We start from the raw sequence: 24836 nt of genomic DNA, 5'->3' as shown, positions 1-24836 counted from the left end.
ACCAGGGATTTACTGTTGCTCAGAGCCTCCAAAATGAGATTTGCTATTGCTACAAACCAAGGGCTTTAATTCAGCTGCTGGAGGAGAAAAATAGCTGCAGTGTGTGCGTTTGGGAGGAGCAGGGGAGAGAGACACGGTGGCCCTTGCTGACCTTAATTCATAAATCCCCCCCGTTCTTGCCCTCGGGGAGAAGGCCGTCCTGCTCTGCCCTCGAGATGTTCGTAACACTTGGAGCTCTGCAGCAAGGCTGCAACTGTAACTCATCCCCAGCCTCATCCAGCCTGCAGGAGTCAAGGAGAAATGGTTTCCTGGGTGCACATCTGGCCAGCTGTGCTCCCGAACGGTGGCAGGGTGGGAGGCGGGATGCTGGGCGGGCAGCAAGCACGGGAATGGGGTGCAGGGACCCCGTCCTGAGACCCGCTCGCCCGCCAAGGCTCCCTCAAGCGCCTGATCTGATTAGCAGAGCTGGGATCAGGCAGGAATTTTCCACACGTCAGCCTGGCAGGAACCACGGAGATTTTTGCTTTCCTCTGTATCGCGGAGTGGAAAACATCTGGGCATATCAATTACCCACGACTGCACGAGCCGCGAGCATCAGTAACGCCTCGGGCTGCCTGAGACAGCTCCTGGGGGAAGATGCACAGCCCCGGGCTGATTTTGGGGTCACCACCCGGTCCAACGTGGGGCTGGGGTGGTGATGCACGAGCCATGGTACACGGAGAGGGATGCAGGTGGCTCACAGAGCCAGAAAGCAGGGAAAGAATCCTAAGGCCTGGAGCTGTTAAATTAACCGGGATTACTGAGCTCTTCTTTCAGACTGGTTTGACTTCGTGGGTCCTGACTGCACTAATTGGCTTTAATTGCCCTGATCAGCCTCATGTGCACATCCAGAACTGCTATTTAAAGCCCAGGAGGAGGCTGTGCTCCTCTTTAGCCTTGCCTCCTTCCTGGATCCTCTGTCTCCAGCCTGTCCAGACCCTGGAGCTTCTTCTAGAGACATCATCACCTTGCTCAGGTACCCAACGCCGTGTCCTGTATGTTTGTGTGCAAACAGGGCCGTGTTTGAAAACCTCCACTGCTTACTATCAATATTATCTGGCGTTAAAACATTTGCTGCCTGTTTCCCCAGTTTGATTCCTAGCCAAAACTTGTGCTGAGTTAGCCTTAAAGCTCCATCCCCCAGCCCCAGGGAGCGCTTGCCTGCTTGCTCGTGGTGCTCTGGGGTTAGTCACAGCAGAGCTCGCTGCTCAGCGAGCACTGGCAAACATGCAAAAAAAGAAATGAGCTAAAATTTCCAAATCATCACCCTGAATAAAATGCAACTGGTTGGAAAATGTCAACATGGCTGTTTTGACAGACTTCTTTTCTTCTAAGCAGAAGACTTGTCAAAACCAGCCGTCTCCTCGCAAACACATCTTGTTTTCCACTTTTCCAAGTGGAAGAAGCGCTTCGTCGCAACAGCTCCTCACCCAACTTTCTCCCCATCCTGCCAAGGTCTTACCGCATCTGCTTGGGCCTCGTGCTCAAACCTTTCTCCTTCCGTGATCCAAAAACTCAGCTTCAAACTACAACTTGGACTCGCTGCAAGGAACCTCCCTTGCACGCTGGAGGGGATCAAAGCCAAGCAGAGCCCCCAGGGTCCCCCAAAGCGAAGGAGCAGAGCTGCTCATGCAGGGAGGGGATCTCCAGCTGCCTCCCAGCCTGCAGCTTTCATCTCCTGGCTATTCCCTCCCCTGCCGCCCGCCCCCTTCCATGCCAGCCTCCTGCTTTTAATTACGTTGTAGAAAAGTCTCACAACTCAGCGATTCAAGGTGGCATTTGAGAGAAATGATTCCCTTTAGCATAGCTGACAGCTAATTTGTGTAAAGTTTAATTACAGCTAGCATTAATTAACTGGCAGTGTGTTGCGATACTAAAGCACGACCATCTGTTCTTAAAAACGCCTCCCCCAAATTTCAGCCCTAATAATTTTGGTGCCGGGGAGGTTGCTCCCTTGGACCCAGCGTAACTGCAGCCGTTGCAGGAGGCTTCACCCACTGCGTGTGCCAGCACCAAGCACTGCGGGATGGATCATGGCTTCGAGAGCTGCTGCTGTGTAGGGACCAGTTTTGGAGCCTCTGTGCTCCCCTGTAGCATCGCCCTGGTGTTATTCACTGAATAACAGTGAGGTCAGCCCTTCAGGCTGGCCCAGCAGTGTGTTCAAGTGCCCTGCACACCGTAATGCAGTATAGGAACACGGTGATTTTATTGTGCTGGGTTGTGGGTGGCCATGTGTGATATCAGGCTTGGGAAAAGGCTCCAAGGTGGCCATTTGCTGCAGCATCACAAGGGTGTGATGGTCCAAAGGTGCACCTACATCCTCGCCTTGCTCCTGTAAAAGCGAACCTGGTGACTTCTCCCTCCTGGAATGAGTACTGGAGTGTCTGCATACAAGTGTCCTGACTGCATCCCACAGGGTGTGTTTGTAGCTGGTGCTGGTTTCAGTCTGTTCTTCCCCTGTGCAGAGATGTGGATGGCCAAAGGGGCAGTCGGCATGTAGCTAGCCAAAAATACCTCTCTGAGAGCACTCCAGACAGCTCTGGGAACTCGTTTTGGTGCGTTCTGCCAGAGGCTGCTGGCTGGAGGCAAATTTAGTGCCAGCAGGTGAAGGACACCGAGCCCTGGGTGCACACAAGTTGCAGTGGGCTACAGCAAATCAGCCCAGCTCCTCCTCAAACAGCACAGGAACCTCTGGGCGAAATGGAGATGGGGTAAAACTGTGCAGGGAAATGCCCCAGGGTAAGTCCTGTCCCAGCCCTGTGCAGCTGCTTTGATCTCCTCGTGTAAGTCCAGCTGAAAACAAATTCATACCCAGCGAGAGGCGAGCTCGTCCGCCAGGCTCTCGGCCAAGCCTTCGGCTTCAGGGCTTTGAACAGGGCTCGGCAGCTGCTGGTGGGAGGAATTCCTTTGGTCAAACTGCAGCTCCCAGCTTGTCTCAGCTGCTGGTTTCAGGGCTGGAGGGAGCCTTTCCTCCCAGTCCCCCCAGATCCGGAGGTAACTTAGTCCCTGCTCTCAACGCTGTGGCTCAGGTCCAGCTTTTTCTGATGCCCTGAGGATTCGAGCTCTGCCTTTGTGCAGGCTCTTGGATCAAGGGGGACTTGCTCAGGGTGTGGGATGGCCCCTCGCAGGGAGGCTCAGGGCTCTGGTGAGCAGGTTTCGGCAAGGGACTGATGGGCTGGAGGAGGCCAGCGTGCCGCGGGGAGGGAGGATGGTTTGGGATACAGCAGGAGCCTGGGGTTTGGGCGAGCGGGGCTCTCACCCATGCTCTGACGCACGCTGCCTGTCTGAGCCTGCTCCAGTGAAACCCATCGGGGACACTGGGGCTGAGGCTGTGCTGCCAACCCAAGTGAAATCCTGGCTTCCCAGCTCCTTCGCCTCTGCTGCTTCCACCGAATTCCTTGGGCTCGGTTCGCTGCCGATGACAGGAGCCATGCGGTGCGTAACGCGCTGACAGACGTGGACAGACGCGGTTGCCACCCACGTTGCAGCCGAACACGAGGCGGGATGAGCCTGCCCTGGTGATGGTAAAGCCCTGACTTTGCTGCCGTGGGTGGGAATCCTCCGCGGGCTCCCAGGTGGGAGCGAGGGTGAGATCCCAGCTCCCGGAGCTGTCTGCAGCCCTGCTGCCAGCGCTCCCTGTTGCAGTAAGAGCTCAAATCCTGGTGGCGTGCAGCCGCGTTGCCCCACGCCGGGAGCCGCAGCACCTGGCTGCCTGCAGCCTCCCTGCCCGCTGTGGATGCAGAGTAAAATATTAGCTTAACCTGCCACAACACCACTACGCTCATTCATTTCACTGTGCAAGTGCACAGCCGAGTCCTGCAGCTGATGAGGGAGAACTCAGAGCTCTGCTTTCAGCTCTGCTTTCCCCAAAAAGTCCTTTTGCCACGTCCTCTGCAATCCAGACCCCGCTTGTAAAGCCGCCCTGTGTTTTGCGTTGGTGCCTGCTGCCAGCGTCCCTTGGGTGCTTCTTGCTTTCAAGGTGATTGCACTGACTTGTGCTGCTGTGCCTGAGTCCATGGCAGGGCTGGGGGGGACAGGGTGGAGGGTTTGGAGCCCCTCCAGCCTCACTGGTAAGGCCTCCCCTGCTCGGGGTGGGCAGAGCTGGGCTGTGGTTTTGGGGGAAGTGTTTCCCTGCAAAGCACTGGGGGTTGTGGGCAGACCTCTGGCAACCAGGAGTGTTAATTAAACAAATGTTTGCTAGTGTATAAGGTGTCTTTATGCAAAGCAGCCTCGCAGAAGGTTGTGGTTCTACACGGAGTGCATCTTGTTATTGCTGTAATGAGCTGCAGGTGGGGAGGCAGAGGCTGGCTGGGTGCGGGGCCAAACTGGGGGACTCGGTAGCTCTGGGTCTGGCACCGAGGGGAAAAAATCAGCACAGCTGGCACCCAAAGCTCCCACCCTGCAGATTCCTCGCTCCTGGCCACACCACCAGCTCTGGTGAAGCCTTGGGCTGCCTGCTGGTCCTCCTGGTGAAGTGGGGAGGAAGGGAATGAACCTGGCTCTGGAGGAGTGGGGGAAGCGATTCTCACCTTGGCCGTTTGCAATTAGTTTAATGAAGCCGTTCGTGTGATATTGTTGCCCTCTATTGGACCCAGCCTGAACGGCTCGGTGGGTGCCACCATGCCTGGCTTGCGTGGGGAAGGACCTGGGGCTTTTCCCCGGCTCTGAGAGAGGAGCGACGTTTCTCTGGGTAATCGCATCGGGATCCTTGGAGAGGGAGTTCTTGCTCGGAGCTATCATGAGCAAAGAGCCAGAGCTAATGCCAGACGGAGGTAATGAGCCTTGCCGTGGACTTCAGTGGAATTTGGATCAGGCCATTTGCGGTCTCCAGGGATAAGTCGGTTCTGCAGCGTCTTAGCGATGGGCTGGAAACGTGCCCAAATTACTCACAGAGAGGCTCATAACACCAAGGGCCTTGCCTTCGCTCCCTGCTCCTGCTGTTGCTGCCCTTCTCAGCGCAGGATAGGAGCTCTGGGGTGGCACTGCAGGATGCAAGGTGCTCCTCGGAGCATCCTGCTTCAGCCAGGGGGGGCTGGAGCAAAACCTGGGGTCCCAGCCCCTACAGACCCACTGGGCTCACTGTAAGGGCCTGGAGCTGGATGGGAATTGTGCAAATGCCACTTTTCCTTCATGGATCTGCTATGGGAGAGGCTTTTGGTCCCTGCTATGAATGCTGGAAGTGTGTATGGGAGAATGGGGGCCCCAGGGGAGGCTCTGGGTGGGTGTCACCTGCAGGCTGTGGTGGTGCTGCAGGGTGCTCCTGGGCACTGCGGTGTCCCAGGGCTGGCCGAGGCTTGGATGTGGGCATCTCCTCAAGCCCTCAGCAGCCTATTTCAGCAAGGTGCCGGTGGGCTGGCCCCGTGGGATTGCCAGCCCAATAGAGCTAAGAGCCTTTTTAGCTGATTGATTCGATATTGGTTTTGAACTCTTTCCCAGTGCACAATGCTTCATGTGTCAATGACAGGAGCGCGGGGGGCTCAGCAGCTGCCAGGTGGGACCTGCAAGGGGCAGGCAGGGCTGGTGGGGGTGCCCCAAATCATCCCCTTGTTCCCATCTGTCCCTTTGCTGGCCTCTCCTGCTAGCAGGATGCCGAGGGGCTGCAGCACGACTTGGCAGCGCCACTCCACAAGGGAGAAGCCCCATGGAGCTGGGGAAGCTGTGCTAGCCCGAGAGCAAAGGCACCAAAATAAACAGTGTTTCCCTGAACACTAAATATACGGGACTAGAAACGGCTTGCATTTCTTTCTTTCTTTTAACTGCGAACAAGTAGGGAGAGTTGGAATAGCTGGGAGTGTTATAAATGATGACATGCCTTTGAACTAGCAGCTGGGTGAATGTCTCATCCCACGCTGTCTATGTTCATGCTCCCCTGTCATCTGCTTGCGAGGGCTAATAGAGATAAAACAATCCGAGGATGGATTTCCAGGCAGAACAGTTCTGCCAGGTGTCTCCTCATGCTGCAGCGAGGGACTTGGAAGAAGAGAGGCCACTGTGCCAAAACCTACCTGGTGAAGTCAAGGAGATAAATCCGAGGGATTTGGGAAAAGGAGGACGTGGTTGGCTTGACCTCTTGCTGCAGAGGAATGTGCCCTCAGCAAAAACTCAGGATCCTGCCCTGAAGAGGCAAGGAAAATGTACGGCTTGTGCTGGAGAGCGAGCACGGGCTCTGATGGATGGCTTTGTGGGGCTGTGGCCCCATGGGCAGGGAGGACTGGACGTGGCTGTCGAAGTGCTGTTTGCTCTGCCTGCCACAAAGGCCTTTTTAAAGACTTGAGTAAATGTTTGCACAGTGATGCTCCTTGGGCACCACGCACCTGTTCTAATTAGATATAATTTGTTTCGTGGAGCTCTTCTTCTTGCAGTGGAAATCCTGACTGGGGGTGCTGACGTTGGACTCTTTCCCCAGACTGTCTGGCCCTGCATCTCTGCTTCAGGGCAGTGCCAGGACAGTGCCCGGAATAATCCTTTGGGCAGCACAGGGAAGGACTTAGGGAAGGTTCAGTAAGAACAATTTGGCTGTAAACCTCTGACTAGAAGAGTCGAGGGTCAATGAAGAGCTTGTTCCTGTTATCTTTCCTGGATAAAGAATTACTGGGGCAGTGGAGGGGCAGATCTGCCTCCAGCAGTCTCTGAGTCCTGTCCTGGCATCCTGCTCATCACCAGGCAGTGAATCTGCCAAGGGAAAATTACCGATTTCACGGGGACCTGGGGATGCTCAGCCCCTGGCAGGGCTGCTGGATGGCACCAGCTGCACCCTCACCGTGGAGGGAAGGCGGTTAGTTCGAGCCTGGGAAAAGCAGTGTGAAGATGCCAGGAGGTAAATGGATGGGAAAACAGTAAAAACTTGCTCCTAAAATCCGAGCAAGATACAGCTCGGAGTTTGACTCTGCACAGGGAAAGCCAAAGCTGAGGCAAGCTGGGAGGTTTTGGGGCTGCAGGAGCACTGCTTAGGGCTTGCTGGAATGGCAGGGGAGTGCCCAACTGTCACAGCAGCACAGGACAGTGCTATTTAGACCTGATTTTTCCTGGAAATGTCAGGTTAAGATGAAGGTTTTAATATATATTTCATTGACCAAAGCAAATGCATCTCATACACTAATTAAATGCGTGTCATCCAGCCAGTGCTATTGCTAGGGTTATTTTTCTTGCTCCAGTGACGAATATGGCCAATTAAATCAACAGTATCTCTTTGCTTGCATTCATTTTCTCTCTCCATCCCCTGCTTGAAGGAGAGGAGAACAAAGCTGGTGGTGGAAAGGGTCTTTAAACATGGTGGGCAAAATACCTGGGGTCCTTCCCTTTGGACCACGAGGCTCTGGTGCAGCTTTTGCTGCAGGAGGCCAACGAGCAGCTGAAGCAGGTGCTGCTCCACAAGAGCTTTCTTCCCCCTTTATCCTTTTGACCAAAATCTCTTGCTGACCTCTGGCTTAGCTCTGTGCCAGCCCTTGATTTGCCTCCTTACAGAGCACACCTCATCCTGTAATGTGGGTGTGCTGAGAGCATGGGCTGTAATCCCAGGTGGTGCTGCTTGTTCTGATGGAGCCAGACCTTCACACAGCCCCCAAATTTAAGTTTAATAAGGTTGAGCCCTTTGAGGAGTAAGTTTTGCAGTCAGGTCTTCAGAGGGTGAATGGATTTGCCTTAAATGTCTTTAAAATTGTGGTGGGGTGAGAGTCAGAAAGATGCTGAGGTTTCATTGGGGAAGAGGTGTATTAAAAATTGTTCCTGTGGCTCTGCAAAGCATGGCCATGGTGACTGTTACACCAGCTCTTTGCTGATGGGGAGGGGTCTGGATTGATGCACTGCTTTTCTGCTTATCTGGGTAAATGTTGTGCTGATGAATGAGGCCAGAGCTACTTATCAAAATCAATCAGGGCTTTGGTTAATTAGGGCAGTCAGGGCCAGGTCAGTATTTTCCCTCTTTCCTCCAGCCTTGTGGCAGAGGGACGCAAAGGTCAGAAGAAAAAAATTGGCTCAGGTCCCAATTCTTAGATGACTACAGTAGTTTACACTTAGTCGATAACCAGGAGTAATAAGGAGATGCTTTGTGGAATGGGTAAATAAGGAGGCTGGGATGTGTCCTCATCCTCCAGGTACTTCTGTTCCCTGCCTAGAGAATGGGAGGGTTTTTTATGTGCACTCCATCCACCTTGCTTTTTCTCTCTCAGAAGATTTTTGGCTTTCATTCACAGAAAAATAAGCTGCATCACCCACATCTTTCCAAGTTCCTGGTCCTTTCCTTCTCTCCCTGCCTTGGTAGAAGGACTGGCTGCTTCTTTCAGCAGGGCAGCTATTGTGGGTGCTCTCCTGTGGCCAGGGCTTGGGCAGCAGAAGTGCAGAAGAGTCTTCCAAGAGACTTGCAGCATTGCTGTTTCAAGGCCTTCTTCAGTCTCCCTGCCTGTTTCTCAGTTCCTCCCTCCAGACTCTCAGCCTTCTCTACAGAGCCTTTCCCACCCCCTGATTTCTGGGAGGTAAAGACATTTGTCTGAGTCAGCAGAAGATGTTTTTTTCCATTAGGATCACTGTCACATGCTGCTCTTGGCACTTCAGGTGGGAGATGCCTCTACAGAGGATGATTCCCAATGCCTGTGATGCCAGGACAGAAATAAGTGTGTCCTCTCCTTCCTAGTGCTACTGGGGCTAGTGGGATGTAGCACTGGGGAGACTTTTTAACCTGCTGATAGATCATTTCTCAGTTTTCTGGAAGAGCATCTCTGCTGATTTCCAGGGAGGGAAGAGATTTGTGGAGAAAGAATATTTTTGGGTTAGGGAAGGACTTCTTGTACCTGATCACGCCTCATCTCTTTAAGGGAGGTGTGGAATCAATCTTTGTGATTAAGCGAGAGAGCAGGTAGCTTGAAGCCTCTGAGACTTTGCAGTCTGCTCAGGTCTTGGTGCAGATGTAATGGGAAGTGCTGGATCTCTGTTTTCCAAGCATGTTTGAAAGGAAAAAGTACCAAAAAAGAATTTTTCGTCTGAAAAAGCAGGCATGGAGCTAAGGTGTGATCTCTGCGGGTAACAAGAAAGGAATGGGAGCAACACAGTGCTGCATCTTGCTCCTTGTTTCCTTAGCATGGGACAGGCACGTATTTCCATCGGGATAAGGTGTGGGTGTTCCCTGGTATGGGTTTGACCACTGGCCCAGTGCTGCCAGCTGTAAGCATCTGTGCTGCAGCATTAGTGTGCAAACAAAGGCTGTGCGTGAGCTCAGAGCCACTACAGTGGAAGCGGATTTGGTGAGTCAAGCTACTTTTTTTTTCGAAGCACTGATCCCATTTCCTTGTATTCTTAAGTAGCTTCAATCCATCTTACTGCATTACAGAAACTGTGTTGATTGTTCTACTGTAGTGACTAATAACCAGCCGTACTCTGCAGATTACCCCGGAGAGCTGGATTCCTGGCTTAGCTGTACCAGGCTTCCTGCATGCAAAGACACCTCAGGGAAACCTGATTTTTTTTTTAAGGCACATATGAAGTTTTCTGCAAGCAGGAGAGAGAAGGGAGCACCACAGGGCATGAGGAAGAGGCAGAAGGGAATAAGAACAAGAGCAGAAAGGAGATGGGTTGGTGGAAGGGAGAAGTGCGTTTCAGAGCCTGGGGGTGGGAAAACTTCTGGAAAAGCAAGAGGCAGAGAAATGGAGGTTGGATGAAAGCAGAAAAGCAAAGGACTGGGAATTCTTCATAGCTCTTAGGTCCTAAGGGCTATAAAGGGCCAATTGTATGTCCCTGTATGCTGAAGATGTTTTGAGAAGAACAGGGAGTTGGGTAGAGAAGCTGTTTGTGCCTGAAGCTCCACAAAGCCCACTGCTCCTCACAGAGAAACCTCAGAGCCAGCCCCCATCCCTGCTGCGAGGGAGCTGGAGGCCCGAATGCCAGGCTGAAGGGCTGGTGAACATCTGTAAGGAAGGGCCTTTTGGTGAAAAGGTGGCTCAGGCTGAGTAGTGCTGACCTTGCAAGAAGAAATAGGATGGTGCAGGAGGTGGGCAGTGTGGCCCGAGGAAGGAGGGAAAGCTTCCATGCATGTCAGCCTTGGGTAGCAGAAACTCCTGGCCCTGTGGGCAAGCACATCCTGTCCTTCATCTCCTCCCCAGATGGATTTTGGAGATCAAAGGTAAGGCTCTCTGCTGCTGTAACGCTATTGATGTCAATTGGGCTGTGCCGCAGGGAAGTTGGCGCTCTCCTTTTAATTACAGTAGGTATTAAACTTGAGTCTTCAAGGTTGAAATTCCTACCTTTGGCCTGCACAGGATCTATAGATCACTCAAATCTCACTTAAACCCTCAAAGCAGTTCTTTAAATGCTGTTGTCAAGGCTTAGTGCTGGCTCTCAGCATGGGGAAAATGTCTCCACTGGACGGTTGCCCATGGGCTGCACACGGGGTAATCAGCCACCCTAATTGCTCCCTGTGATCTATAGCATCAATGTTCTGGTGGCAAAGTCAATAGTTCCCAGTGCTGGGTCATCAGCTGCTTCCCTCCGGGTCACAGTCTGGTGACTCTCCCAGCAATACACTGAACCATGTTGTGCGCACACCAAAAAAAAAAAAAAAAAGCCAGCAATAAAATGTGCAAGAAACTGCAAAGACCCCCCTGATAAATGAGATCTCAATCATTTGCTGAGGCTGTGCTGGAACCTGGTTATTGCTTAATAGAGTGAGTGCAGTGGAGCTCGGATTATGGGGGCAGAAGCTTGATAAAAAGGGGGGCTCCTGGCAAATCCTCTAAGCACAATGTTTGGGTGCTAGTTGTACCAGTGCTCCAGCCAGCACTGGTGTTCCGATCAAAACCATCCGTGTTGGATCATCCTCAGCTCTTCTCGTTTGGGCTTCTGGTGGGTTCATCGGGGTTTTGGCTGCTTCTCTGAGCTGTTCCTGGCTGGATCCATGAGATTGCATTCCCCTTCCCCCTCACCCTCCTTTTTTTCTGCATTGGGTTTGTCCAAACTTTTTCTAGGTAGCCTTTTCTGGCATGAGTTGGCATCTCTGCTTGTACAATTCCCCCTTTTTTTGAGCTCTGGGACACACAAACTGGGGTCCCTTTTCCCAGCAGCTGCTCTCTTTTCATCCTTTGCCTCAGTGTGATTCAGAGGCAATTTAATGCACTGCCTGTAAGATCTGCCTGTGCCACCTCCCAGCACGGCCTTTTCCAGACCTCACCCCCTGCACTTTTCCTCCTTTCCCGAATCCCAGTCACCAGCAGCGCGGTTGTGTGGGGCCAGCCCCGTCCCTGTGCTGCTGTAGGATGCTCCATCAACGTCTGCGTGGTCAAACGCTCTGCCCCAGCACGCCCCAGACCCTTCGTCCTCCTTTTCCCTCTGGTGCACTGTCTGTGGTAGTTTATTTTCCACTCTGGGACAGTGCTACCTCCAGAGAAGTTAATAATCCTCATTCAGGCTCCAAGGGCTGCGTGTCCCACCCTGGCAATAAGCTAACCTCGTTGTGTTAGGAGTGCCATTAACGCTGATGGAGGGCAGTGGATCTGACAGCTGGAGGGCTGGAGGTCAGGTTTGCTATGGCACACACTTCAGATTTTCAGTGTGATAGGCTTTGATAACATTAAATGGACTGAAGAGCTGCTCTCTTACCCAGATCCCGTTCTTTTTTTTTTTTTTTTTTCCTCTCCTTTTTAAATTAAGGCATTGCAGCGTTCCGTTGTAAGAAGGATCTATTTTTCTACTGACCCATTTCAGTAAAATTCACCCCCTCTAGTGCATGTGCTGCTTTGAAGGTGGAAAGGAACTGATAGATATTAAGGGCACTACGATCAGCTCATCTCCCCTCATGCATATTACAGCCCGGAGAATTTCCCCCCAGAGATTCTCCTCCTGAGCCCAGCACCCTGCAGCTGGGTGACACTCGTGGGACTACCTAAAACCATCTCAAGGTCTGGCCCAGGGGTCTTGCTCAATCATTTCTTCACCCATCACATGTGAGACCATTGCTGGGGGAGACAGCAGCCTGTTTCGGCCCATCGTACCACCAGGAGGTTGAAAATACCTCTTCAGCCTCTCCCTGCCTGTCTGCAGCGTCTGGGCTTTTTCAGACCTCAGCTGAGGGAGAACGAGGGCAGTGAGTGTGCTGAGACAGGAGCTGGGAGTGCTGCTGACGTATTTCTGTTTATTCCTTCCCTTTAGGGTCCTGGGGCCAGCTACCTCCCCAGGGCCTGCAGACCCAGCGAGCTTTGAGGTCAGCTCCAGGTGCTGAGGAGTGGATGAAGACGTTTGTGCAGCCCAGCAAAGCCAGTCCTGGCTCTTTCAGAGCTGCTGACAGGAGAGTTACCTCCAGAAGGCAATTAAAGGCACCTAAATGAACTTCCTGCTGCTAATCACCCTCTGAAGGACCAGTCTCCTTCCCCAGATGGAGACGACTGCCTTTGCTTCCTCAGGCACCCTGAGGGGGCTTGTTCAGCACTGGAAGTGATTTGTGGCTCCCAGGAGGCTGCACACCTTGCAGAGGAGGGCAGTTTTCTTGTGAAGTGACTCGAAAATCATTTTTCCCCATTTGTTCCACAAATGAAACGAAACAGCTCAGTCAGAAGACTTGCAGAAAGACTTGTTTCTGTCAAGTCCTTGGAAACGCTGTCATGTTTCATTCCAGGAGAAATTGGTTTGGAACTTCTCCACTGCAGAAGAAATTCGGAAACTGCAGTTTCCTCTTTTGATCCCACCTGAAGCCGTCCTGGTTTCCCCAGGGCAGGAGTGATAGATCCAGGTCCAGCTTGTCTCTGGAAGTCCCATGTATTCACATATTTCTCCCAGCCCCTTCTAACACAAATACAATGTGTATACTTGCAAGGTAAGTAATCTCAGTGCTATTTTCAAGTCTCCAATATTTCTGTATTGCGGAGATCATGCTTCTCAGTTCTGCAGCATGATTTTTTCCTGACAGTCTTTTTCTAAATCCTGGTCTTCTGAGTCTTAACGTAGCCACTCAAAAGGAAAATACTTCAAGGCTGTAGGATTGTTTGCTGGCCCTAGTTGTGTTGTTGTTGCATGGTCCTAATAGAGAGATCTGATGACAGCACACTTCTGGGTACTGCTGTAACTGTTTTATGTTTAGAGGAGAGCCTTTGATTTGGGAGGTTAGCCTTTGTACAGCTGTGAAGGTTTGATGTCTTGGTCACAGTATGTTAGAGCTGTTCACTTCCTTAATTTTTGGCATTTAGTAAAGAGGTTTTACGGCTTTCTTTTACACGAGATTAAATGCTAATATTGGTTTTGTGAGCGTTTCCAGCTCTGTATCCCCATATGCAGTTTGGGACTTGGCTGGCTGCCCCATCCACAGTGGGTGTTAGAGCCACCCGTACCAGCCTGGGGAGCCAGTGCTGATTTCTGCTCACGCTTTAAAAGCAGGATTGGGAAAGTATTCAGACTGCCTAAATAATACAACCGTACCTGGTGTATCTGGAGAAGAGACGAAGATCTGTTTGCATCATGTTGGTACATAAATCCAGCAACCCTTAAGGTGCTTAGGCACATTTGGATAATGATCTGGAACAACCTAGGTAGCAGGAGGTTGCATGTACCTGTCACGTCAGCCTCTGCGAGCGTGCGAGATTGCCAGCCACCAGGCAAACGCAGCCAATTACGCCACGCTCAGAAGCATTTCATTCTTTTTCCATCTACCCAGCTCCACTAAGTGAATCCTGCTGTAAAGACCTCTACCTCCCGCTGGCATCACCTCCCGGCTGAGGAGATGGTGTTTAAAGTGCCCTCAATATTTCTGGAGCGGTTTTTCTACCTGTGTGGTTAAAGGCCAGGCTGCCCTCTGTGGTGGGCTGTGCTGAGACACCGGACGCATGGGGGTCACAAGGAGGTGCTGGGGGCTTGCACGCCTTGTTTTACCCCTAATGGGAAGGGAAATGCTTTATGCCTTAGTACCCTGCTTTATTTTTAACTCTCTGTACTGTGGCTTGACAGGCTAGGAAGAGGTTCCTGCTGGCTGCTATCCATGGGATGGGTCTCACCTGGGATTTTTGGGCAACACAGCAAAGCAAGATTCAGTGTGTGTGTGCTTGTGTATCCGTGCATAGGTATTTTGGAAGGGAATTGAGGAAGCTTCTAGCAGACAAACCAGCTCCTATACCTAATGTTCTTAATTCCCTGTTTTTTCACTGATTAATGTTCTTAAATCCCTGCTTCTCCCCTGTTGCCCTGGCTTAAGGAATTTTTGATATTTCCAGCTGGGATTTTATGCCTTGTTGTGGTGGGGGGACCAGGGGAAGGGAGTCAAAACTGCAGTGTTCAGTGCTTGCTTCCCAGTAAAACTAGCCTGGAGCAGGAATTGAGGGAAAGTACGGGGGAAGTTTTTCTTGGTTTAATGATAACTTATGCAACTCACAGCTCAAATGGCACTGTTCTCCAGCAAATCAAAGCCCTCCCCTTCCACCGAGCTTGAGGTATCTTGCTCCCCGTCTCCATACTCATCTTCATACTCTTCTCTGAATGCATCGTATTCTTGGCCCTGCTCCTCCTCCTCTTCCTCCTCATTCACATCCTCGTGAGCCTGTTCTAGCAGGAGCTCACCCTGCCCATGGGTGTTCACAGGCTGCTTGCAGAAGGGACATGTCTTCTTCCCGGTCTGGGTGTGGAGCCAGGTGTCAATGCAGCTGCAGTGGTAAGCGTGGGAACAGGACAGGATCTTCAGGAGGTCCCCTTCCTTGTAGTCTGACATGCAGATCACACAGCTGTCGTGCTTGTCTCCTCGCTTGTACGTATACAGCTTGGTCTTACGAGCCTTCTTGCACCACCTTATGCCAACCACAATTGAGATAATGGCAATAGTGATGTAGAATATGTCCCGCATGATGTGAGTGTCCTGCAGCATCTTAGCATTGTCTTGATAAGGAGCGAAATAGTATTTGGGTGGTAGAAGTCTGATGTACACCCCTTTCTCACATTGCAAGGCCTTTTCCATGTGAAGGGAGACGGATTCTCCGGTGAAGAGTGATGGTATTTCAATCTGCTGCTGGATTTCTTTGTCATCAGACGTCATGGTGATCAGCTGCTCTGAATCCACGTTGTACACAACAGCAGCTTGGTAGCCAGCCTGCTGGGCGTGAAGGACCTTCTCAGCAAAGGAGCAGCCGCACCCTTGGATGAGCGCGATGTATTTCTCCGAGGCCTTCCTCGGCGCTGGGGGATTCTCTATGGCGTGGCAAGCATTTGGTGGTATCGCCCTCATCAGGTACCCTGCCAGCCCTTCTGCTGGGAGCTGTGGCCCGAAGCATGCGGGCAGGGCTTTGTACACAACGCACTTGGAGCTGTCGTTGTAAGCCACGTGGCCAAAGGCTTCTGCAACGGCAACCTTGCGGAAGAAGGTAGCAGCCACAAAGTAAAGGAGACGGAGCCAAAGACTCATATTGAATGCAGTTGGGTAGCTCTGAAAACAGATTTCCAGGCTGGTCCCAAAGGAAGATTGAAAGAGACACTCACAGAAGACTTATCCCCGTTGGCTGTTACCACTGTGCCATGACTTGGAGCCACAGCAGGGTGAAGATGAAACAGTTCCTGCTCTAGAGGTTTCTGCAGGTTCTCCTTAGATTGGAGGTTCCCAGGATACAACTCTTCCCTATTTTGTTGTCTCCAGCTGCTAAGCAACACCCTGACATCATATCTGCAGGTCTGTGACATCCCTGGTCGCTGTGTTCCATAGAGGGGAGATGTGGCATTACTGCCAACGTGCTTAAATCACTCTTTCCCTTCATTTTTGGTCTGCTCCATGCGTGTGGCTTCTAATTTTGTCTCCCTCTGGGTACCGATAGGATGCTGGTTTCTCTCATCTGGTTGATATGCAGGCAGGATGAATGAGCCTCCCCACCAACACTGTGCCCATTGCAGACTGGAATGCTTTGTGCTGGTGGTCAAAGCAGTTTCTGGAAAACCCAACAGAGTGGGAGCGAGCTGTTAGTCTTGGCCACCATCTGCTGCCGGAGGTGCATGTGGCAGTTCAAATTGGTCTGCTGAACATGTTCTTTCTCCTGAAAATCATAATCTTTGAACCAATACCAAACCAAATAAATTGCTTAGGGTAGAAGTTTGTATGTGTGTTTTTTTTTTTTTTTTAATTTCAAATGGGAAAAAAAAAGTCAATCAGTAATTGTCAGTCAAAAACTGCTGCTAGCAGAAGTTGAAAGTTTGTGTGGCCTCACTCTCTGCCATTAGCCAAACTTTTATGAGAGCGGATCCACCTTCAAGGGACCTGATGAGCAGCCAGACTTGCAGAAGGGGCTGATGTGCTGGGACCAAGCTCACAGGACTCCTGTTGGGGTGGGTGAGCCTGGAGGACTGCTGTCTTGTGCTTGAGCTTTTACCTTATTCACTTCAAAATCTCACCTGCAGGAATCAAATGACTGAAGGAAGACTTTAGCTTCTAGCTATAAAAACAGATTTAAAATTCGAGTTATGGTGAAATAGCTGAAAAGGGGATTGGAAGGCATGAGGACAAGTGTTGTCCATTCCTCCCAGAGTGACAATGCAGCTCTCATCTTTCAGGCAATTCCCACCTCTGATGGTGAGTGCTCAGTGCCCAGAGGACCACGAGCCTGATGGGGAGGCAATAGTTCTCCTGGTTGTCAGAGCAAACTAGCAGTGAATATGCAGTGAACCCGGGTCAGTTCTGAACCACAAATCCCTGAAAACCTGTACCTTTTAACAAACAACCCTTTTTGTTTAACAGTCCACTTGGGAGTAGCTCTGTGGTTCCCATTGCAGTTGTGTTGGACCCAAAGTTTAAAAAAAATCACTTGTGTACCAGGCAACTGATTTGTTACTAGCCCCCTTGGGCTCTGCTTGAGACAGATTTCACTGGGAAAAGAGCTACAGAAAATGTCAGCAGACAGTGTGTGTGTGTGCCAGAGACTCCCAGCAGCTGTGATTTCAAATTGATTTTATTTTCCCCTCATCTAAAGAGTTTTACACTCACAGGGAGACATTTTGTTGCATTTAAAAACAAGGGAAAGGTTTGGGGAGGGGTTGAAGCCAAAGACTCTGAAGCACAATGAAATGAAGAAAATGGAGGCACACCAGGAGAACTTTCTGAGGGTTCATTTTTGGCTTGGTCTTATGGTCCTTGTGACGGCATCCATCATCCTCGTTTCTTTACCTGCACTCAGCTCTCTATTTTTGCCTCCAGATCAAAGCTTTACATACTGCTGGTCACTGCTGCTTGACTTAGGGGCAGGTGTGTCTGTGGGGCTGGACGAGGAGCCATGCATCTGTACTTGAGCTCTGACAGATGTGGGACCAAGGAAGGATTCCTGTTGCTTTCTGTGCAGATGCTGTGCTGTGCTATCTCCAGCTGTGGCTGTGTACTGTTATCTTCTGGCTGCTGCAGCACCACGTCTTATATCTGAGAATCAGCAAGGCATGAGAAACCATCCTGGCTCCCTCACCAAGCCCTTGGATAGAATGAGAAATCAGGTGTTAGTGTCCAGCCTGGATCACAGTAACTCTTAGCAGTATCCCAAAGTGAGGTGTAGGTAAAAGGACAGATCTCTTGAACAGAGGAGGCTGGAAAGCAATAAAGAGAACAGGTTATGGAGAAGGCTCTAGAGAGGAAGGTTTTGGAAAAATTTAGGCCAAGATGGTCTTCAATCCCAGGGCTAGAGTGGTGCCCTGTTCTCTGTAGTTCCCCCCCGTGCTGTCTATTTGCATCTCTGCTGCCTGCCTCCTCCATCCCCAGTGCCCTGGAGGCTTTGGCTCCTGCTGGCTGAGGTTGAGCCGCGCTTCCCACACGTGTGTGGGACTGTGCCAGGCTATCCTGAAGGCCTCTCCAGCCCCATGCTGCATTCATTATAGCCAGCACTGAACTCTCCTTCTCATTGTGCCCTACCCCTCTAACATTCATCTGTTAAATACATTGCAGATGCTCCTGGACGTATTCTTGACCCATTTTCTCTGGAGTCCCTGCAATCTACTTTGTCAGAATAATTGCAATTTATTTAAATGTCAACAAGCCACACGTGGGAGACAGCAGTTGTGTGCAAGAGCAGAGCAATTACAGGGAACGGGTCCCATTTTACCACTTGAACAAAGATCCAAGCTAGAAGAAAGGAAAAGACCATTTACCTCTATTAACTCATCACTTACCCCACCACTCCTGAAGTCCCCATGTTCTTTTATGCCCCTTCTCTGGGGCTATGACTTCATGCGGGATCAGGGACCTAAAACCATCTTTTTTTTTTTTTTTTTTGGTACTTTACAGAAAAAAAGGTCTGCTAAATCCAGAGGAATTTGGTGTTGATTTAGACCCCACACAACTGCTAGCACAATCTAACCCTTGTCCTGCCCAAATAGCTTACACTGTAACAGAGATGCCAAGAAGACTGACCGATGTGGACATCACTATAATTCCAACAAAAGATTCATTACAGGTGCCTGATCCAGCATTGATTTAACTTGGAGAATAAGTCTAGTTTTTTTTTCTCTGAGTTTTTAGGTTTTTTTTTTTTTTTTTTTTTTTTTTTTCAGCATGAAAAGAGCAGCCTGGCAGTGCTATGATGTGAGTTTGTACATAATCAGACTTCTTGTCCTTTATCTGTATCAGGTCAGTCTCTCAGGTCCACAGGCAGTGGCATTGCACAGACACACAACAGCAGCCTCTTGCTGCCCTGAACAGCCAAAGGCCAGGAGCACAAAAAGCCATTGTGGGGTTAAATGCAGGGCTCAAGACATCTTGGCAGGTATCCCTGGTTCTAGCTCGGTGCCCTTCTTATCAGGGCATGCTGCTCCTCTGGGGTCGTACTGTAGGATTAGAGAGGACCAGGCTCACGGAGTGAAATGCCAGTGATTTGCTGTGAAGGAAGATCTGGGGCCATCTAGTGACCTTCCAGTGAAAACCTTTCTGCTCCCAGTGCTCCCAGTTCTTTTTTTAAAGAAAGGTATGTGGGACACGCTTCCACCCTCCTGCTGACTGAGCAAGTCCCCAGCTCAGCAGCAAGCTGGCTGGAAGGCAGACCTGCACCCTGTTGTTAATGATTTTTTTTTTTTTTCTTTTTTTTTGCTAGGAGCTGATTTAGAAACTGGTGCATGTAACCACCTCCTTTCATCTAGGATCAAAGGAAAGGATGACCCATGTCTTTACAGAATAGATAGCTGAAACAGAGTCACCACCCAAAACGTTGTTAGGTAGATGAGAAATGGAGTCGTGTATGGGGAAAGTTTTTGTGCCTTGCTGTTTGCTGCTTCTGTGTGAAAAGGGAAGTGGGAGAGGAATGAAGAGCAGGTTTGTGGGAGCTCTGCAAGCCCTGCTTGTGTGCGCCATTCCCTACACGTGTCTCAGCATCGTGTGCTCCTGTGCTCTGCCAGGTGTCTCTCCTGGATTTCCCAGGGGTCCAGGCAATCTCTCCTCTGTGTTATTACCTAGTACAAGCATGATAATCTGGGCCCTAATGCGCACAGAAGATTATAAGGCAGTGATTTATGGACCTGCTACAAAAGTACCCATAATCGGCTAATGCCCACAATTAAAAAAGGCAGTTGAGCAAATCTGGGCCATTGCAACTTGGTACCCATGTCTGGAAATGGATTCTAGTTCCAGCTGTTTGCCTTGCAACGGAGGGAGACATCATCTTTATTAGATACTGGTGCCGGCAATATCGTCTTGCCTTTTCTACTTTTGGCAAAATGCCCTGGAAATCTTGGACATAAAGCAAAAACATCCTCTCCATTTAGCAGCCTTTTGTTCTTTTTAAACTATATGCTTGGAAAAAAAAAAAAAAAAAAAAGGAATGTAGAGTGCTTATTTCATCAACCTAGGCTTTGTGCTAAAAGTTACCTGTTAATTGCAGTAATTGGCCCCTTCGTTGGAATAAACCTGTTTGTGCAGGCTTTTAGGAGTGAGAGCTTCAGAAACAGAGTGGAAGGAGGAACCTCAAGTCAGGCCATCCACAGGCTTGGCAAGAGCTAGTGTGTGCTGCTGCTTCTGTTCTGCGGTTGTGGACCTCACAAATCTTCTAGATTGAAGTCCGTCCAAACTGGGTAGAGCCAAGGATATGCGCTCAATACTTCATTTGTCCTTTCAGTCTTTATTCCCTACCCGCACATTTCCGAATGTTTTTAATCCAGTGCTGTGTTTATGCTTCCCGAGAGGCATTGGCTGGAATTTGAGTTGCAAGGAGGGGGTGGAAGACGGCAGGAGAGTGGGGGGGGGGGAGGGGGGGGGGCTTGATTTTCCAGGGAGCAGTTCGGATGAGCTTTCCTGGGTTATTCCTGCTCACTGATGTGTGTGTGGAGGGGGATCAGTGCTACCGTGGTCACACTGCGCAGGCAGAGGGGACACGTCTTGCTCCCGGGCTGAGCGCAGTGCCACAGGTCGATGCACTTGCCATGGTAGGTGTGGGTGCAGGACAGCAGCTTCAGGGCCTCACCGGGTTTGTATGCCTGCAGGCAGATGGCACATTGAGGGTGGTAGAAAGCCCCCCAGACCTTGCTGGGAGGGATCTCTGGATGTTGTCCTTTGCTCTGGTGCTTGTTCCACCTCCAGCTTCGGTACCTCTTTGTGCATCTTGCAAGAATGTGGATGCCTGTTAATATGGTGACCAGGAAGCTGGCGACCTTGCAGATGGGTAGGATCAGGCTGTAATAAAGAAGGTCTGGATGACAGGTGAAGCACCTGAAGTCACAACAACCAAAACTCCCAGCATTGCTCCAGAAGCAGCGCTCATCCTGGAGGACAACAGCCCCTTGCTCAGCCTGGCCCATCTTCCTCCAAAGCTTGGCACCCACCTCCATGACGAAGGCCACCATGGGCCCTCCCTTGACCTCCTTATCACTTGGTGCCACATCCCTGAAGCCTTGTGCCTTGGTGGCAGCCCTGTGCCCACCTCGCCAAGCATGAGGGGCCTCAGCCCTGTGGCACTGGGGGCTGAGGGCTGAGGAATCTGCCTGGTCGTGGCCGGGAGCAGGGCTGGCCGCCATGCCACCCTCAGTGAGGGGCAGCTCTGGGCCCGCAGTGAGAGCCAGGCCTCCTGGCCCGGTGCTGTTGGCATGGCCGCTGTCAGCCAGGTGGAAGCACAAGAGCACAGTGGTCACACAAAAAGTGGGCCAGAGCGGGTGCCACATGCTGGGGACAGCAGGGACCTGGGGCTGGGGTGCCCTCGTCCACAGGGGGAGGCCCTTGGTGGGTGCCTGAGGCAGCCTGGGCCTGACGCCACCTTCCGGAATCTTCTTCCTCTTTCTGCCCAGGGCCTCCACCTTCCTCTCACAGCTCTTCCACAGGCCCCATCTTTTCCCCTTCACTTTTATTCCTCCTCCGTATCTATTTCTTTCTTCCTCTGGTGCATCATGGCAATAGTGCCTTGCAATTGCAGCTCAGAGGAAGTTGTTTCATAGGGTAAAATGTGTTTTCCTCCCCGTGGGGTGCGCAGAGGATTTGGGCTGTGAAAAAAAAAAAAAAAAAAAAAAGAGGCAGAAATGGGAAGAAACTGCTTCTGCCCCTGTCTCATGGCTACAAATCCAGTTTGCTGTTCCTCTGTGGTGCTCTAGTGAAGCCATAGTCACAGCAGCTCTCCATCCCTCTCTCCTTGCAAGGCTATGCTATAATGATGGGGGTGCACGCTCTTCCAGGTGTTTCTGATCTTCCTTTTCACTTTTGTCCCATTTTCATCACTGTCCCTCCCCAAAACATTCTCCACATCCCAGGATGTTCACCTGGGAGCAACCACACCCACAGGACCATGTGCCCTGATTTCCCCCTGACCATCTGCACCATTTTTCAGCTTGTCCATGACTTCCCAGTACAGAAACACATGCCTACATTTCTCTGTATTCATTCCTGTATCCCCATCCCTCCTCCTCCCTGGGGGTGCTGCAGGCAGTTGTGTGCCCACCCCACGGAGCCGGCGGTACGGCAGAGCTGGGAGCGAGGTTCCCTGGGGTAATCTGCAAAGTACAAGTTGTTATTACCCACTACAGCAGAACAATCAGCACGGGCTCTGTAATGCAGTAAGATGGATTGAAGCTGCTTAAGACCGGAGGAAAATGGAATCGCTGCCTTACAGAAAGAAGTTTAGCTCCCGCAATCCACCGCTGATGAATGATGAGACCTGAGCAAAAGCCCAGATTTGAAAATTGCTGGATTTGGGGAGTGAGATGCGATTGTGCAACAGGAGCCAGAATCAGCCCTGAATCACTGCTTGGTACCGCCACGTGCCAGGTCCATCCTGTAAAGGTAATTCTCTTCAAGTGCAGCTCTTTTCCCAACAGTTACAATGGGGATCCAGCCATCTTACATTGCTCAAGTGTGTTTAGAGCCAATGCAGCCCTTCCAAGGCCCCCTTTTTTTATCTGCCCTGTAAGGCACCGACAGCCTATTACAGTGCTACTGCAAGGCAGGTGTGGGGTTCGTATGCTGCTGACAGAGCTCTGCATCAAGGCTCTCACCAGCCCTAAAGCTCTCTGCCAGACCACAGCCAACACATCCCCATGTCAGAATTTAATAGCCGAGTGATACAGAGCCCGTTTTGCAAGCACTGTGCAGGTCTGTGCTCCTCGAGCTGCCTTGCTCATCCTTGATGATGGTTTGTCAGGGAAGAGGAGCTGGAAAACCAGCATTACTTGGAAAAGGAAGGAGTAAGACAGCTCGTTCAGATTCCAAGAGCCAGCAGAAATGCTGTAGGTACCATGAATTTCTTGCAACACAAAATGAGCTGGGATTTCCCCTCCTGCTGAGAGGGAATGGCCTAAAGAGATCTCTTCTTGCAGTGGAGAACTTGTTACTTCAGCAAGGAGCTGGGATTTGAAATGAGAAGGTTGGAAAGGAGGAGATGGTAGTGGGCTAAAAAGGAAGGGTGCTAAGAGAGGGGAGGAGTGCTGGCTGTGCTCAGCAGTGATGCTCGGGGATCTGCACAGATATTGCCACCAAGAAGCAGCTGGCTGAGAAAAATTACCCCAATTTCCTCTTGTTGCTGCTGGCCTCAACAGTACCAGTGGTTGGTGGCAGTGTCCCCCAGTGGGGTGGCGAATTGGGAAGCCATTGGGTGCAACGCAGGTGCTCAGCTGGAGGGGCTCTTCTGTCACTTTGGATTCAATGTTCACTGAGTCTGGTGTGCTGAAGCTGCTCAGAAATAAAGAATTGCAGCTTTCCTGGTTACTGATTAGAGCCATGCTGTCTTTTTTTTTTTTTTTTTTTCCAAATAGAGGTGCTGATCCTTCCTGTAGACTTCAAATTTCAGTCCCATATCCAGGCCCTTACGGCTAGAGGGGGAAATTGTGAAGTGGAAAAAGCAATGAACAAAAAGCAATGAACTTCCACCACTTCTATGGTCATGAAGACACTGATTTTGGCTCATGTGCTTCTAGGGGATTTCAGTTGTGCAGTAATAAGACCTAGGTTATTACAAGTTTCTTATTTCTTCCAACTTGAGTGTGACTCTAGCTTTCCTTCTGCCTTGCCGAAGATGCACAGCAGATCCTCTGCTGTTACATTAAGGTGGCTTTAAAAATATAATAAATTAGCTATACAAACCTTTGTAGTCTAAGGCATAAAGCAACCTCTAACTGCTCAGGATTAAGGAGCCAGTTGTCTTAAATCAGCTGGTTATTTTAAACACTCCTCTGTTAGCTGTCAGGGCTGTATGCCTGGGAACATCTGGCAGGGAGGGAGTGAAGAGCATCTTGGGGCAGTGCTCTCTTCCACTGGTACATCTGTATCTGGAAGGAAACATCTGTTTGACCTGGAGGTGTGATGATAAGCTGTGGTAGTTCTGGATGTGGGCAAACACCTGTCAAAGGAGACTTCTCCCCTATCCATTCAGCTTGTGTTCGTGAGCAGGGGTACACGCTGTAATGGAGCAGCTTATACCTTTCAGCCTTTGGCTAGATGTGAGTTGTTTTTCACCCACTTTAAATTTAAACAGCTCCTCATTCAAACTCAGGCTTGCACAGGACTAATGGTGTGTATGACGGGTGGGAGCATGTCCCCCTAGCTGCATTGCTTGGAGGGTGTTTGGGACCTGCACCGGGCTGTGAGCAGGCAAATACAGTGACCCACCACGAGTCAGGCTGGCCTATTTCGGGTTTTCTATCCGTTAGCAGCTGTTATATTCTCTCAAGGTAGAGCAGCTCTGACCCAGTGATAGCATATGTAACCCCAAATAAATTGTGCACAGTTTGCTCATGCTTTCAGCTGCCCTGACATCACATCGGGGGATTTGTGTTAGACTTCAGCTCCAGACTCTGCTCTCAGTCTGGGCTGGAGGTAAAGAGGAGCTGGGGCTCCCAGTTGTCTCTCCAGCAGCTTGCTCTGGCAAGGGGAGATGATTTTGGCTCACAGAGCATGGAGATAGGCTGCGAGAACTGGCCTGAGAGGCTCTGGGGTATCTCAGAGGATTTCTAGGTTTGCTAAGAGAACATATGCTAACTGCCTGGCTCTTCGGGGTAAGAGAAAAACAAGGGAGGCTTAGCTGGTCATAAAAATGCAAGCTGAAGATGAGCAAGCAGCCAGGTGTGCACATGAGGGTTTGTTTTGTTTTGCTTGTTTGTTTGTTTGTTTTTTTTTAATGGATTTTTTTTTTTTTCTATGCTAAAGTATCACACTTTGCAGTAAGATTTGCTGTGGTTTAATTTTACTGGGCATGAGCACCTGAGAGGACACGCAGTAAGCAACTGCAACGCAGATGGGCCCATTGGTTCAAGGCAGAGGTTTTTAACAGGCAGGGATACCCAGCTCAGCAGAGACCTTGCCAGGGTAGAGCTGGAGAGGGACCTGCCTGCAGCCGGGAAGAAATGGGAAAGGTTTCTGCTGTTTTATTTTCCCACGTCAGCTCTCTCTGTTTTAAAGATGCAAGGTGAAGCCAGTG

General features: G+C 50.7%; 1 protein-coding gene and 1 long non-coding RNA gene across 2 annotated transcripts; one reads left to right on the top strand and one right to left on the bottom strand.

Moving 5' to 3' along the window:
* The first annotated feature begins 935 nt into the window (after positions 1-935).
* Positions 936-24764, top strand: LOC139999759 (uncharacterized). The gene is made up of 3 exons (XR_011805269.1): positions 936-1015; positions 12172-12832; positions 19044-24764. It is a non-coding gene; the product is annotated as an uncharacterized lncRNA (long non-coding RNA).
* On the bottom strand, positions 14321-15397 carry LOC101799517 (E3 ubiquitin-protein ligase RNF13). Its single transcript, XM_005028925.5, has one exon. The coding sequence runs from the start codon at positions 15395-15397 to the stop codon at positions 14381-14383; it is 1017 nt and encodes a 338-aa protein (XP_005028982.2). The 3' UTR covers positions 14321-14380.
* Positions 24765-24836: the final 72 nt, after the last annotated feature.

Source organism: Anas platyrhynchos, chromosome 29 (genome assembly GCF_047663525.1).
Source record: "Anas platyrhynchos isolate ZD024472 breed Pekin duck chromosome 29, IASCAAS_PekinDuck_T2T, whole genome shotgun sequence".
Taxonomy (NCBI): Eukaryota; Metazoa; Chordata; class Aves; order Anseriformes; family Anatidae; genus Anas; species Anas platyrhynchos.
Note: the sequence above shows the minus strand (reverse complement) of the source record. Positions and strands in the feature narration are given on the sequence as shown.

Coding starts and splice junctions, on each gene's coding strand:
- LOC101799517 (XM_005028925.5), bottom strand. CDS start 15,397: ATGAGTCTTTGGCTCCGTCTCCTTTACTTTGTGGCTGCTACCTTCTTC.